Source organism: Apodemus sylvaticus, chromosome 19 (assembly GCF_947179515.1).
Source record: "Apodemus sylvaticus chromosome 19, mApoSyl1.1, whole genome shotgun sequence".
NCBI lineage: Eukaryota > Metazoa > Chordata > Mammalia > Rodentia > Muridae > Apodemus > Apodemus sylvaticus.
In genome coordinates this window covers 6379360-6395190 of record NC_067490.1, presented here as the reverse complement: position 1 = coordinate 6395190, position 15831 = coordinate 6379360, and the positions used below count along the sequence as shown (strand labels likewise).

Here is a 15831-nt window from a genome sequence, read left to right as displayed (position 1 = left end):
CTAATATACAACATATAATATATAAAATATATAACATAATATATAACATTTAATATATAATATAATATACAAATAATCTATAACAAACAATATATATTTAGATTATATATATATACATATATATATATGTATATATATATACACATATATATAATTTTACGTATGTCGGTGCACTACGTGCATGCCTCCTGTTCATGAAGCCAGGAGAGGGCCTTGAACCCCTGGAGCTGGCCTTACACAGTTGGGAAGCCCCTCGTGGATGCTAGCTAGGAGTCGAACTCGAGTCAGCCATTTCTCCAACCCTCCTCTTTATTTTTCATTTATTTATGTTTTTGAGACACACATTCTTGGCTGACTGAAGCCAAGGATGACCTTGGACTTCTCGTCCCCTGCCTCTACCCTGAGTGCTGGGATTACGTGTGTGCGCCATGCCCAGTTTACATGGCGCCGGGGATTGAGTCCAGGTCTTTATGTATGCTTGGGTGTTGCAGTTAGGGTCTCTACTGCTGTGACGGATCCCATGACCAAAAGCTACTTTGGGAAGGGAAGGATGTATTTAGCTTACAGTTGTAGCCCATCAGCAAGGGGAGTCAGGGCAGGACCCTTGAGGCTGGAGCTGTGCAGAGGCTGGAGCTGTGCAGAGGCTGGAGCTGGTGCAGAGGCTGGAGCTGTGCAGAGGCTGGAGCTGTGCAGAGGCTGGAGCTGTGCAGAGGCTGGAGCTGGTGCAGAGGCTGGAGCTGTGCAGAGGCTGGAGCTGTGCAGAGGCTGGAGCTGTGCAGAGGCTGGAGCTGTGCAGAGGCTGGAGCTGTGCAGAGGCTGGAGCTGTGCAGAGGCTGGAGCTGTGCAGAGGCTGGAGCTGGTGCAGAGGCTGGAGCTGGTGCAGAGGCTGGAGCTGGTGCAGAGGCTATGGAGGAGTGGCTGGCTTTCATGGCTTGCTCAGCCTGCTTTCTCACAGAACCCAGGACCACCAGCCCAGGGGTGGCACCTGGCCCAGTGAGCAGAGCTGGCTCCTTCCCCAAAAATCATCATTGAAGAAAATGCCTCAGGCTGGAGAGATGGCTCAGTAGTTGAGCATTGACTTTTCTTCCAGAGGTCCCGAGTTCGATTCCCAACAACCACATGGTGGCTCACAACCATCTGTAATGAGATCTGATGCCCTCTTCTGGTGTGTCTGAAGACAGCGACAATGTACTTACATACAATAATAAATAAATCTTTTTAAAAAAGTTAACATTTAAAACTGTGATGTATGGGTGCTTGGCCTACATGTATGTCACATGTGTGCACACATAAGTATGTAATGCCCATGGAGGCCAAACGAGGCCAGATCCTCTGGAACTGGTGCTATGGACGGTTATGGGTCACCATGTGGGTGCTGGGGAGCGGACTCTGCAAGAGCAGGAGTCACTTCTCCAGTCCCAAAGGAGACTTTTGCAGCCAGTACCAAAGGCACAGTCCACAAGCTGGCTTGACTGGAAATCAGAACCTTTCGTCGAGGTGTGGTGGCGCGGATTTGTAATCCTAGCGCCCAGAAAGATGAGCAAGAGGCTTGAGGATTTGGGGCTAGCCTGGGCTTCGGTGGGACTATTTCAGGAAAACTACACAGAAGGAAAGGGTACACTTCTGCTCTAAAACAACAATGACGAGAAAATAAAACAGGTCATAGTCTAGAGAAAGACACAATTAATAAGGGATGATTACCAAAACATACATACAGCGGACTCTTAAATGCAATGTGAGAAAACAACCAACCTAACTTAAAAGACGGCCAAAGACCCCAGGGAACTTCTTAATGAAGACATACGGATGGCAAATAGCAAGTGTTTGTCATCATACGTCATTGGGGAATCACAAATGAGAATAAGACGGTAATAGCAGTAATACAGACCAGACAGAAGGGCCAGAGTCCAAATGCGCACGTCACCCCATGCTGACGGAGACTGGGAGCGCCTGAGTCTCTCAGCGCTTGGGCGAGAGAGCTAATGTAGGGACTCAGGGACTCGTGACTCCTCAGACTCCTCAATCGCGGAAGCGCTGAGCACAGCTGAGATCTGTATCTTCCATCCCAAGGCTCAGGGCGCATTGCAGATGGGCAGGAGGAAGAGCTGGGGCGCAGGAGGAGGACAGTGAGATGCTGACTTTTGGATAGGACACGCCCACTGCACACAGTATGGCAGCCGTGGTCAAAACCTATGCTAAGACTGAGGTCTGTTCATATCCGCGTCATGGGTCAAGGGTGAGGGAGGAGCTGACGGGCCCCACCTGTCCCTGAAGAGCTGTGTTAGCAGTTTATCGCAGCTGGGGTGGGAGGAGTCGGTTCTTCATCCGGGTAACTGACAGTAAGCTGTCCACATGCCAGTAAGTAGCCCTACCCGTGCTTAAGCCGCCACGTAGGAGAGTAGCGAGAGTAGCGAGGGCAAGGCCTTGGGAGGAGAGCTTCAGTGGGAATGGCAGAGGGGTGAGAGCGTGGAAGTCACCGAAATGCACAACATACATACATGAAATTATCAAAGAATTAAAAACCAAACAAACAAAACCCCGCATCTCGTGGTTGATGGGAACGCAAGATTGTTGTGCCCACTTGTTAAGATCTGATGGCTTCATAAAAGTTAACTCCTCCTACGGTAGATCCAGCAGTTGTGTGCCCAAGTGAACTGAAATTGTGTCTGCACGAAGCCAGCAGTCAGTGCATTCTGGCTGCTTTACCTCTGTTCAAACCTAGCTGCGACCAAGGATGGCTGCCGGCAGATGACCGGAGAAGCCCCGGGACACGCAGGCAATGGGGTGCTACACGCCTCCCAGACTGAGGTGCAGAAGGATCATGGTTGTGTCTACCACGAAGGCGGTCTGAAAGCTGAGTGCTGTATGATGACCCTATACACAGCACTCTGGGAAAGGCTAGCCCAGATAGTGGGGTGGGTGGGTGGGTGGGTGGGGATGTTTCCAGGAGCCAGGGATCGGGGAAGGTAGATAGATAAATAGATCTGACCCCAAAGTCTACTTACATGGCCTGTGCCAGGTGTAGTGATACACGCCTTTAGTCCCAGCAGAGGCAGGCAATCTCTGTGATCTAGAGGCCAGCCTGGTCTACCATAGTGACTTTCAGAAAAGTCAGGGCTATGTAGAAAGACCTTGTCCCAGCCGGGCAGTGGTGGCCCATGCCTGTAATCCCAGCACTTGGGAAGCAGAGGCAGGCGGATTTCTGAGTTCGAGGCCAGCCTGGTCTACAGAGTGAGTTCCAGGACAGCCAGGGCTACACAGAGAAACCTGTCTTGAAAAAAACAAATCCAAACAAACAAACAAAACAACAACAAAAGAAAGACCCTGTCCCAAAAACCAAAACAAATGACAACAACCCCCCCCCCCCATGTACCGTGCAGGACTACAATGCTGCGCATGAGCTATGCTTGCTCAGACCCATGCAGTGGGGAACCTGGGGTAGACTGCAGTCTATGGTGGAAATGACGGGCCAACCCAGGCTCATGGGTCTAAGGGCTGTTCTGGTCTGGTGCTGGGTGTTGGGAGGCGGGAAGGCTGTGTGTGTGTGTGTACATGTGAACTACCTGTCTTCCCCTTGATCTTTCTGTGAACCTAAAAACTGCTCTAAAAAGAGAACTTCATAAAGACTAAAAGCTCAGTCTGGATGTTTCCAGGAACCACAAGGGGTTCCAGCAGAGGTGAGCACAGCAGTTTAGGATGATGGGAAGGGGAAGAAGACAGAGGCTGGCCATGGATGGCACTTGTGCCCTAGAGAGACGGCGGTGGCAGCTTGCTGGCTGAAGTGAGAACTGGGGTGGTGGGAAGCGCACAGAGGAGCACACCAGTGATCAGAGGAAGCCTTAGTTAGTGGCTTAGCAGTGGGGCAGGGCCTGAGGATGTGGCCCTGGGCAGAGCAGGAGGAGAGGAGCCCTGGGAGGTGGCCAGGTGCACGGTGGGCATGGCAAGGGAGGGGCTCCGAGGACAGGGATGTGCTCTGGGCACTGGGGTACTACCCAGGGCTGGCCTCAGGAGTGCTGTGCTGTGCGCTGCCATGCAGGCTGGAGGAAGGAGAGGCACCGAGCAAGGGGAGGTGCACTAAGGGGAGCTCTCCCGGGCAATGTGTGAGGAAGACAGGGAAAACCCAAGGGCAGGGCAAAGGGAAGGCTCACCGCTTCCTCAGTCCTGAGATCCTAGTAGTAGGGTAGAGGCCTTGGGAGGGAGTGGTGAGGGTGAGAACCCTAGGGAGGAGGGAGATAGGAGGGAGGGAGGATTCCCAAGTCACTCAAATGCTCTGGAGCTAAGGATAGCACTGGGAACAACTGGGCTATCTCACTACCTCACTTCCCTTCAACATGAACCAGATGCCCCCCCCCCCAACTGGGGGCAGAGGTGCTAAAATGTTTAACTCTGAGCAGGCAAATGAGTTAAGCCTCTGGGGTTCAGTGACTCGTGACGGGCGAACATTAGGGTGGTAATGAGCAATCACACTCACTTCGTGCAAATAAATCCTTAGCACCAGCTTCTCAGTGTATAATTCAGTGTATAATGCAAAGGCTTGCTCGAAGGGCCCTGCTTCCCCCCCCCCACACACACACACAGCAGCAGCACGTCTGGATAAACCAGGCACAGCCACACCACAGTTAACCGTGAGAAAGAAGGAGAGTGAGGGCTGCCGGGCTGAGTACAAGTGGCTCACCTGACAACTGTGTGAGCCTTGGTTTCCATCATAGCACCTGACTGTAATCTCAGTTCTCTGAGAGTGGACACAGGATGGCGTGATGTTAGCTACATACGGAGTTCGAGGCCAGCCTAGTTTACATGAGAACCCTTCTCTCACTAAAAAAATAAAAATAATAAAAAAAAGAACCCATATATGATAAAGCCACGCCCCTCCCCCCTCATGACTGTGGGGGGAGCCCAGGAAGGAAACAGTGAAAAGATCTGAAGTGTGGGGGGGGGGGAGAGGAGGGGGGAGGGAGAGGGAGGACCAGAGGCCCTAGTGTACAGTGTCCCAGACCTGCCTCAAGGGCCCACTCGCCGCCACCCACTTTCTGGGGAAGAGAGGAAACGGGAAGATTAAAGCACACCAAGAACAGGTTCCTTCTTACCAGCAACGTACAGACTTTTAATTGCAAAGAAGTAAAAGTTCCATTACATGGAACCTCAATTCACACCCACTCTCTGCGTCTCCGAGTTGTAGCGAACGGAATTACAGCGCACACTGCACTGCACATGGTCACCTGTGCGCCCTCGTGGCCAGGACGGGTAGGTGTCCCTCTCCTCACACGGCCCACACACATGCCGCAGCTTCATTTTCTAGATTACAGTGCTCCCTGAGGATAGCAGGAAGAGGCTATGTTTGGGGCATCCTTGGCTACTTGTGCCTTTTCTCCCGTGCTCTGGGCATCTGTTGTTGGTCTTTCCACGGGGAGTCAGGGAGACAGGGAAGGAGGGGTAGAAGGCCATTGTGGGTGCCTTTGTGTGGAGAACTACGGAACAAAGTTGCCTTATGAGGCAGGCTTCTCTGGAAATGCCCATGGCCGCTGGGTCCTGCACCCGGGGCAGCTTGAGGGAGGGAAGCTGTGGAGAGAGTAAGGATGGCTGTCCAGGAGGACCCCACCCCAGAGTGGCTGTGGTGTAATGAGGTAAAACTTGGTGCAAAGCAGATGTTCTGACTTCCCAATTTGTCTGAAACTCAAAACACGGGCGGGTGGGGTCCTCTTCTCTGCAGGGTGCTGGCAGCCCTGGCTCTTGGACTAGTGACCATTGCCTGACTGACAGGCCCGAGAGAGGCGAGGCGGGAGGGAGGGTCTCTGCCTGGTTATGTAACCATTCTTTGACCCCAGCTGGGCTTCAGGAGTCTGGACATTCCATTCTCCGGAGGGGGAGGGGGAGGAAAATGACAGATGTAGTTAGCACTAATGCTGAAATTATGCAAGGCAAGGAACCCAGACGGCTGAGGGGCCTGGACCGCCCGCCCGCCTGCCTGCCCGCCTGCCTGCCCGCCCGCCTGCCCACAAGCTGGCTGGAGGGCTTCTCTGTCCAGAGCCCAGAACTTGAAGTCACACTGTGCCCAGGCAAGCTGGCTTGGGCGCAGAGTGAGCACCTGTCCGTCTGTCTCTCTGGTATCTTTTCTGGGAGGAGCTGCCTGGAGTCTAGGTGAGACTGGCTGCCTGCCCAGAGCCCCATGTTTCATTCTCCGCAGGGCAGTCTCCATAAGCACCTACTGTGTCCCCTTGGGCAAGCATGGGTTCTGAAGTACCATTCAAGAGCATCTCTTTAGTCTCCAGCTGGGTGGTGGCTGAGCCCCTTCCCTTCCCCCACTCCCTGGCTTTGGCTGGGCAAGGAGGCACCGACCCTTGAAGGTTGCTGCGGCGGCCGCGATGGGCTGAGCACATCCAGGCCACAGGGACCAGGCTGAGGTCACCTGTGGGGAAGGAAGGAAACCGACACTGGCTTTCAGAGCAATGGATTCGACCCTGGGGCCTCTGCTGGGCTTTGGAAGAAGGGACCAGAAGGTTGGGAACTGAAAAACAAGTGATGCAACTCCAAGGGGACCCACAGCTGGAGCTGGACACACATCTGGAAAGGCAGTGATGGGAAAGCGGCTGGACACAGTTGTGTTCCAGCTTCATGTGGTTAAAAAGAAAAGAAAAAAGAAAGAAGTTCTCAGATGGGGAGGGGCAGGTGGGGAGGACTGATAAAGATCCCGGAGGTTCGCACCTCCAGCTTGCCCTTCCCCTGGGCTCCTGCCTGCTGCCCTTCCTGGTCACAGTCTCCCACTCCAGCGGCGGGCCACGCCCACAGCCTAAGAGCACTCTCCCTGGGTGGAACCGCCTGCCCACCTGTTGGTAGTTTCCTGTTTTAGCCTCAGTTTCCTTCCTTGTGAAGTGGGGATTGACTTCAGGACAGACTATGGTTGAAGGATAGCATCTCCATCTCCAGGTGCTTGGGAGGCCAGAATGACTTGGGATGTTATTTTTTGTTTGTCTTTTAGGAGACAAACCATACAACTCCAGTGCTTGGGAGGCAGAGACACGAGGATCTCTATGATTTAAAGCCAGCTTGTTCTACACAGTAAGTTCCAGGCCAGCCAGGGCTACATAAGGAGGTCCTGTCTCAAACAAATAAGCAAGCCCACACCCAAATTTGCTCTGAATCGCACCAAATTGGTGAGTGTCACAGGTCACTCCCTCTCCTCCTTAATAAAACCCAGAGTGGGGTGAGGGCAATCCCTGGCTCTTCCATAAACTGCCACAGCTGTGGTGTCCATTCAGAGCTGACTGTGTGAGCTCTGGGTACTTGGACGCAAATGCTTCAAGCTGGTTCACAATCCCTGCCTCCCCAGAGAGCCAATCTAGAGCCTGGAGTCCCACAGAGAATGAGCCCAACTCACACAGAGCTGGCCATGCCACTGCCTAGTAAACATGTCATTAACCTGTTTAGTGGCAATACCATCTTCCTGGAGCCGCACTGCTGGTTCCTACTGGCACTTGAGGTGAGGCAGCTACACTGGTCCTGCCCACCTCAGTTCCTCACCTCGCCCCTCACCCTCTTTCCCACAGCACCGGGCACGCAGAGGATCCTTTGTTGCTTGTCTCCAGGCCTCAGCTGGCTGGAGAAAGCCCACTGGCAGCCCTCAGTCCTTCCTGCACAAGTCCCTGAGGTGACTTCTATGTAGTAGTTACGAGTGGAAAAGCCTCTGAGGATTTCTCTTAACCGCACCCACTGGGGGTCTCAGCTGAAGCTCACACAAATGCCTGGGCTGCTCTCTGATCTTCTCTGCTGCACTGCAGAGCAGCCTGGGACTTTGGGGCTTCCCAGGTGCCCTTAAGGTCAATACAGGCAAGGTTTTCTTAGTTTTCAAGTTTTGCATTTAAACATGGAGTCACACAGGGGAAGAACACAGGGTAACTCCCAGGCTGAGACAGTGACCCTGCACTTCACCTCTAGGCCTCCTCAGAGCCCCAGTGGTAGCAACCCCATTTCAGCAGGCTCTGGGGGCCCAAGCCCGTGTGTGTGTGTGTGTGTGTGTGTGTGTGTGTGTGTGTGTGTGTGTGAGACCCGGCTCTGCATGCATGAGGGGAAGAGCCCTGGAAGCTCAGGGCTGACCTCTGCTTGATCCTCTTGACGTACAACCTCTGAAATCCTAACTGCTTAGCAGTGGGACTTTCATGTGTACAAAGGCTTGTTTCTCCTCCGAGGGCCACACAAAGGGTCCATTCTTTCGGGGGTGGGGGTGGGGGGAAGCTCCCCAGGTGCAGTTCCGACTTGAGCCTGAAGAGGCTCCGAGCCCTTCCACGCTGAGCTTTGTGAAGGCTTGCCTTTCACAAACCACAACCACCCCAGCCACCTCCCAGCACCCTCTTTGGTTAACCGCACTCATGCTCCCCACTGCTGTTATGAGATGCAAGGGAATGAGGGCTGGGAAGAGGTACAAGGCCCCTCCAAGGGCAGAGAGGACCCCAAGGGGGTCACGACTTCCACCCCACTGGCCTTCACCCCACTGGCCATCTTGGCCTCTAGACCTGTGCAGCCCTCTGACTTCTGCAGTTTGGAGCCAGAGGCCACTCAATGTTTTTGGTCCATCTTTATGAGGGACGAGTACCTAGTCACGTCAATAAAGGATGAGTAAGAAGGGAGATGGGCCTGGGTGCAATGGTGTCTTTACTTTTCAGCACTGGGGACACAGGTGCATCTGTGAGTTTGAGGCCAATCTGAATCTACACGAGTTCGAGGCTAGCCAGAGCCACACATCAAGATCCTGTCTAAAAAGGAACAAAACAAAACCAGAGGGCAGACCATTCTTATTTGCACTGTTTGATAAGGACACCCCAAAAGCACACCACGGAGGAGCAGTCAGTGCGGCAGAATACTAGTTAGGACACCCCCACATCTTGACTAAACCAACATCTCACCTTGTCTTGGTACAAAAAAACAAAACAAAACAAAACAAAACAAAACAAAACAAAAAAACCCCAAACCAGCAGGGCAGAGGGCCATGAGGCGAGCTGCACACCCGACAGCAAACACTTGGGCTCTGCTGCTCCTCCTTGACCATTTACATCAGCTTTGAGGCTGCTGACAACTATCTCTGTAGAAAGTCAGGCCTAAAGATCAAACTCAGGGAGGTGCCCTCCTGTCTCCCTCCGCCAGCCAGCTATTCTAACTCATTCCTTCTGAAGGGGGTGGGGCGCAGCAGCATTTGACAAAGGCCTTAGCAGAGAGCGCACTGGCCAGCTCGGGGGAGGCTGAACTTCTGAGAAAACAATCTGATGGCAGTGTGGGAGGGAACCAGGATTTAGTAAGACTTGAACTGTAACCCAGTCTCCAGCATCCATCGTAAAAACTCAGGAGCCATGGACATCGTGTAAGACACGCACTGTCCTTCTCCTTTTCGAGATGCTGATGACTTCACTCAGGGCTCACACAGTGTCAGGGAAGCACTCTATCTCTGAGCTACATCCTGAGATTAAGGTGGGGGAGTGGTGGGCGGTGTTGAGACAGGGTCTCACTATGTAACACCCGGCAGACCAGGAACTCACTATGGAGACCAGGTTAGCCTAGAACTCATAAAGATATGCAACTGCCTCCCAAGTACTGGGGTTAAAGGTGTGCACCAGGACACCTGGTGCCAGCAGGCGCCTTTAACCACGCAGTTCCAGCTATCTGATCCCCTTCCCCCACTGGTTCCAAATCCACTCTCCCTGTCAAACCGTAGTAATTAAAGCCAGCCATGGCTTTCCCACCAAGTACAGGGTGATGTGGCAAGGAAGAGTGGACAAACAGTATCAGGACCTACTGCTGCCCTCCACCACTAGGACGGCAGCAGAACCACGTCCACACACATCACAGAGCCACCAGCCTATTTCCAATACCTTGGAGTCCAAAGGCCTGGGAGAGGATAGTCTTGGCCAGCCTCCGATCCTTCCCGAGGAATCTAGAGACAGAAAGATGACTAGACCCAAGCCACTGTCTTAGCATACAGCCAACTGCCGAAGTGTCCAGGGCAGGTAACTAAGCAGCCAACCCACGGAGAGTGTTTCAGTGTTTTTATTCCCCGCTCCGCACTCTTTTCAGCCCGGCTTTCAGGACTCCAAGCAGTTGTCTCCTACAGTTCTGAGAGAGTGGTTCCGTCGCAGATGACCAAAGGCTGGACCCCTCTGGCTACAATGTGGACCTTCCAGTGGGCAGCACCGGCATAGCCTTGGAGGAAAACAGCGACAGGAAAGCAGTGAATGGCTGGGAGTGGGACTGCGGGACAGAGCCACAGAGACAGGGGTCTAAGGTCTCTGGGCTCTCCAAAACCTAAGTAAGAATTCCTTGCTCGTACTAATTCTCTGTGAGCTGATATTCAAAACAAAACAAAACAAAAAGACTCTAAATGCAGATATCTTCTCCCTACCCTGTTATGAGCAACTGAGTCACAGTTTGTCTGGTCACAAAGCAGCTTGTTTTGAGGAAAGCTCTCAGGGTGTGTTTGGAGTGTGTGTATATGATAGGTTTCTGTTGTGTAGACTAGGCCAGAATCCTCCTTGCCTCAGCCTTTTGAATGCTAGGATTTCAGGGGTATCACTGTGCCCGGGTCTGGCTTTATTTTATGCTTTTTTTTTTTAAGATTAATTTGTTTATTGTATGTATGTAAGTTCACTTTAGCTGCCTTCAGACACACCAGAAGGCATCAGATCCCAATACAGATGGTTGTGAGCCACCATGTGGTTGTTGGGATTTGAACTCAGGACCTCTGGAAGAGCAGTCAGTGCTCTTAACCGCTGAGCCCTCTGTCCAGCCCCCTATCCTATGCTTTTTAGCAAGACAGGATGTGTTCTGTCAGGAGTGGGATGTTATTTCTAAGATGACTTTACTAGAGCACACACAGATAAACTTAAGTCAGCATTTTCCATGTGCTCTGTAAACACTGTCCTGAAGGAACTCTGAGAAAGAAGGCCCCCACAGGCCTTCCCCCGCTGCAGACCCTTGTATACCTGCCCACTGTGCATGAAGACAGCTGGTTCCAAGTCCTGACTCAGAAAGCCGGGTGCCTGGGCCTTCTCAGAATGTTCCCGTGTCTATCTATGAGGTCATGAACGATGTGAACTTAGAAAGCTCACACGATCTGAATGTGTGAGGATGGTGACTCGCTGCTGTCACCCAGCACTGAGCCTGTGGTCCACAGTACTGTCTTGCACATGGAGAAGGGTGGGTCTCTTGCTGAGTGTGGGGCTACACCTGTATTCCTCACACACGTAAGACCAAGGTGGGAAGTCTTCTGGTTTGAGGCCAGCCATGATTCCGCAGCCAGACCCCATCTCAAAAAGACCCAAAGTAAGTTAAGTAAGTAAGTACACGTGGGAGCTGGAGCAGGTGCCCACACCTGTGACACCAGCCCTGAGACTGAGGCAGGACTCCTATAAGTGTGACCCCAGCCTGGGCTACATGGTGACACCAGGTCAGCCAGACTACACAACAAGACCATGTGTTCAAAGTTGTAATTAAAATCATCTCTGGCTTTTTCTTTTAGATATAGCACAAGGTTAGACATTGATCTGAGTGTGTCCGGGACACAGCAGCTGGTACCTGTCTAGAAGCACAAGGTTAGACATTGATGGAGTGTCGGGATGCAGCAGCTGGTACCTGTCTAGAAGCTAAGTGTGCAGAGCAGGCACTCGCCATTACTTGGTGACTGAAGAACAGTCACGTGCTCTTACTGAGACTGTGCTGTGACAGCTGCTGCAGTGCCTAACACTTGGCAACTTTGATAATGTCTCCACTCCTGAGTTCCCTGTGATCTATAATTCCTCCCCTCCACTTCCAGGTTAAAGAATATTTTGGTAAAAAATAAAAACAGAAATAAATAATAGTCAGTGTCCCAGAACTGTCTGTAAGCGGGGTGGCTGTGCTATACCCTGCGGTCTGACTCCAGTCCTGACTCATCGCCTGCATTCCGACCAGGGGTCTGGGTGCCAACCACTCCCCCACTCCCCCAGGCTTGTTCTTTTCCTCAGTGTCCACCCTCTTCTGTGCTGAGCACATGGCTATCCATCCAGGCTCTGCCTATGGATGCTTCCTTGGTGGCTGGCTGTCAGACACCTCTCTTCAAACCCTGTAACGGGCATTATGGATGCTGTGGGACCAGGTAGTCTGGAACTGGGAATATTTAAAGTGCTTCTGTAGTTGTCTGAACACTGGTATTTGTAGAGGACAAGACAGAGAGATCACACATTTCCAACCCCATTTTCTGTAATGGCCACCCTCAACATAAGGTCCCCCACTTCAGGCAACAGGGCCCCCTGTTTCCATCACACCCACTGCTATCACAGTTTCGAGTGGTTGGCCCAGACCAGCAGGACCCAGTACTATTGCTCGGTCCTAGCCACACTTCCCATCCCCACCCTAAAGCAAAGGCTCTGGGGCCTGGAGCACAGCCTGGCACAGCATCAGCTCCTGGCCTTCACTGAGGTGACAGCTTTCTGAGCATCTTAGGACTTCTGATGGCCAGTGCTCAAAGGACCCAACTAGAAGTGGCCTCGGCTCGGCAGGGGCTCCAGACCTTACCAGGTCCTGTGAGACAGCACAAGCAGGGCAGTTGCTGCCACCTTTGTTCTGCCGAGAGGGCTTCTGGCAACTGACTGACTCTGGGATAGACTCTGAGGACACTGACTGGGAAACATGGAGTCAGAATCAGGGGTGGGTCATGCTGAGAGTCTGGGTGGGGTTCCTTCACCTCACACTGTCTAATTTGTACAACAGGTATAAAGGTTTCCTCTGTCCTGCCTGGCCTTGGCTCTGCCCTGGCCTGCCTTGTGAGGCAGAGACTTCAGGCTGCCTGCTGTGATGGAAGGTCATGTGACTCATCTCAACTCCGTCATCTATGAAATGATGAATTACTCTAAACAACTCCAAGAATCCCTTCTACCTTGAAGTGGCTGTGGCCAGCAGACATCATCACTCTCAATGCTGTCTGTGCACACGTCCCCTGTGCCACCTTAGCGGTTCTAAGTCAACATATCGACTCTGTTAATAAAATGTTATTTCTGATTCAACTGGACAGAACCTACTTGAAGGCAACGTCTGACACTCAGAAATACTGTCTCTGTCCTCCTGGGAGCCCACATACCAACATCCCCAGACTCTATCGGCATGGCCACGGACTGACAGTGTCTTCGGCACTGGAAGGGAGGGGTGAGATGCAGCATGGCTTCCCCACTGCCAACGGTAAACAGCTCATGCACCTTATGCATCTGGAGTAGAGTGGGCACAGGAGAAAGAAGAGAGAGCAGGTAGTGAGCAGACAAAACCCTTTACAACGACAGCTTTTTCCTTTCAGACTGTCTGTCTATCCTGGAGCTTTATGTAGACTAGGTTGGCCCTGAACTCACACAGTTCTGCTTCTCCCTCCTGGTGCTGGGATTAAGGGGTGTGCTAAACGGCCTTTCATATGGTCTTTAGTTTCTGAGCTGGCTGAGCAATAAGGAAAACATGATTAATAACAGATTTTATTATTACGTCTAAAAGACAAAACACACTAGTCTTTCCTAATCATGACATCTCCTGGAACTGAGACCAGAATAAAATCTCTTCTATGAGTTATTTATTTTCATTTTTTAAAAATTTAATTATCTGTATCCCTATGTGTGGGTAGTCTTGGAGGCCAAAGTAGAAGCCAGAATCCTTGGGTCTGGGATCACAGGCGTTGGGAGCCGCCCAGTGGGCGCTGGGGACTGAGGCTGGGTCTTGTGCACGGGCAGAAGTGTTCATAGCACTAAGCCTCCCCAGCCGCCTTTAGGCCCTTAAGGGGAACTGTGTGATTTCCTGAGCAACACCCTCAGTGCCAGGAGCACACACTTCCCAAGTGTGTCTCCATAGCCACTTGGAGCCACCTCACTAGCAACCTGGGCACAGGAGGCCACCTCTTATCCTGAGCTGGCTTGAACGGAGCAGGAAGCCATACTGGCAGGAGGTCCATGTCCTGTCGTCCTGCATATAGCCCTGCAAGGCCACAGTCAGGTGCGGGCAGCCCTCATTCACAGGCTCAGTGGCTCGGGCCATACCCCTCATGCCCAGGATGGAAAGAAGGTGGGGGGGCAGCCCTAGGCAAGGCTGAGGAACAGGGGAGTGGGGCGGAGTGCTGGCCAGACCCTGCTTCTTCTCTATGCCAAGACTGCCCTGGGATTCTGGGCCTGGGCTTTGCCAGGGATCAGGGACTGGGAGGAGGCCAACAGGGTGGAGCAGTGAGGCCAGTCCGCTGGAAAGAAGCTTGGACCAGGGTGGGGACACACATGCTCTAAGAAGCCAGCCTCACAGGAGCCCTGTCTTTGGGGCCACTCCCTTCTCAAAACACTGCCCAGATCGCTTCGATAACCATCAGAATGGCCGCTCTGACTCCCTGCCTGGACTCCTCTGTGTTCAGCAAGGGGAAGAAATTCACTTCAGAATTCAAGTGCGAAAACTCAAGATAAGGTCCCTCGCCCAGAATTCTATCCTAATTATGAAAACAAAGTCACACTGGGGCCCTGAGCTGGACACAGCGGGCCAAGTGCTGAGTCTGAGGTGAGAACGTGGGTTTTATAGGCTTTTACATTCTTTCAAGACACATCAGCAAGTCTGGACCAAACAAGGAGCATCAGGAGGTTGCTAACACAGACCAGAGCTGGCAGAAGGCCACAGGTGGGAAACTTCATCCCTTTAATTATTCAAAACGGCCAAAATTCAGAAACCTTTCTCAAGAATACAACTCAAAACAACAACAACAACAAAACCCCTCAGACAAAAGTAGACAGAGCCACATACAAGGGCTTCTCCCCATCCTGGCCCTGACCGTTGGGAAAGGGTGGGATAGCAGGCCAGCTGCTTGCCTCTGTGCCATTCAGAAGCCCCAGGCCTCAAGTGCTGGCCCCTCCTAGTCTCTGCCTTGATGCTGTTTGTGGGTGGGGTTTTCAAAGTCTTCCTGAATTTGGGTAAAAGGCTTCTCTCTTGGGTTACATTTCTTTCTTTCTTTCTTTTTTTTTTTTTAAAGATTTATTTATTATTATATCTAAGTACACTGTTGCTGTCTTCAGATACACCAAAAGAATGCATCAGATCTCATTACGGATGGTTGTGAGCCACCATGTGGATGCTGGGATTTGAACTCAGGACCTTTGGAAGAGCAGTCAGTGCTCTTAACCGCTGAACCATCTCTCCAGCCCCACATTTCTTGATTTACAAGAAGAAGGGACCGGGACGGTGATGGCACACCGCACACCGACAGCCTGTCTCCCTTCGGATTGGAGGCAGGGATGCCAGACCAACTTCACACTCCTTTAAGGAGAAGCAGCAGGACACAGATCTGCAGGCAGACTTTCTGACAATGTGCCTCAAACCAGAGGCCAGCAGTGGGGAGACCTTAAGTCACTCTGCATAGTCTGTATGCAGAGGAGGCCTTCATCCTATGGCCCATACCCCAAGTGGGGACGTTCTGCATACGCATCCAGGTCCTCCCGACCCGTCTTACCAGGTCTTACCTTGCTACCCACCACAGGTTCCGGCTGGATCAGGAAGCACTTGTTTAAGGAGGAGTCTTTTGGAAATGGAAGCTGGGTAAAAACAGGGAAAAGTTCCCGTAAAATCTGTGATCTGTTTAGAGGTCTTCTCCTGGAAAGGCGCGAAACAGAAACAAGTCAGCAGCTGGCCCATGGCAGGAGGGTGGAGTGGGGGCAGAAAATGGCGGTGGGGGCAGAGGGGAGGAGGAGCTGGGTTCTACCTTTTCATTCATTCTCATTCTCTCTCTCTCTCTCTCTCTGTTTTTCAAGACAGGGTTTCTCTGTGTAGCCCTGGCTGTCCTGGAACTCACTCTGTAGACCAGGCTGGCCT

At 52.1% G+C, this 15831-nt stretch overlaps 1 protein-coding gene and 2 long non-coding RNA genes across 11 annotated transcripts in view; 2 read left to right on the top strand and 1 right to left on the bottom strand.

The window, feature by feature from the left end:
- Positions 1 to 4939: 4939 nt before the first annotated feature.
- On the top strand, positions 4940 to 9649 carry LOC127670237 (uncharacterized). The gene is made up of 3 exons (XR_007974490.1): positions 4940 to 5244; positions 6977 to 7056; positions 7545 to 9649. It is a non-coding gene; the product is annotated as an uncharacterized LOC127670237 (long non-coding RNA).
- Positions 9650 to 10016: 367 nt separating this feature from the next.
- Positions 10017 to 15831, bottom strand: part of C19H6orf89 (chromosome 19 C6orf89 homolog) — a 32059-nt gene continuing 26244 nt past the window's right edge. For 8 of the 9 annotated variants that reach the window (XM_052164617.1, XM_052164618.1, XM_052164623.1 and 5 more), the window contains 3 exons: positions 15483 to 15612; positions 13097 to 13220; positions 10017 to 10185 (listed from right to left, as the gene is read on the bottom strand). In XM_052164617.1, coding sequence (XP_052020577.1) covers positions 10091 to 10185; positions 13097 to 13220; positions 15483 to 15612 — 349 coding nt within the window. In that variant the 3' untranslated portion in view covers positions 10017 to 10090. The remainder of the gene's footprint in view (positions 10186 to 13096; positions 13221 to 15482; positions 15613 to 15831) is intronic. The other variant, XM_052164625.1, reaches the window with a different exon arrangement.
- On the top strand, positions 10183 to 13022 carry LOC127670238 (uncharacterized). The gene is made up of 2 exons (XR_007974491.1): positions 10183 to 10291; positions 11501 to 13022. It is a non-coding gene; the product is annotated as an uncharacterized LOC127670238 (long non-coding RNA).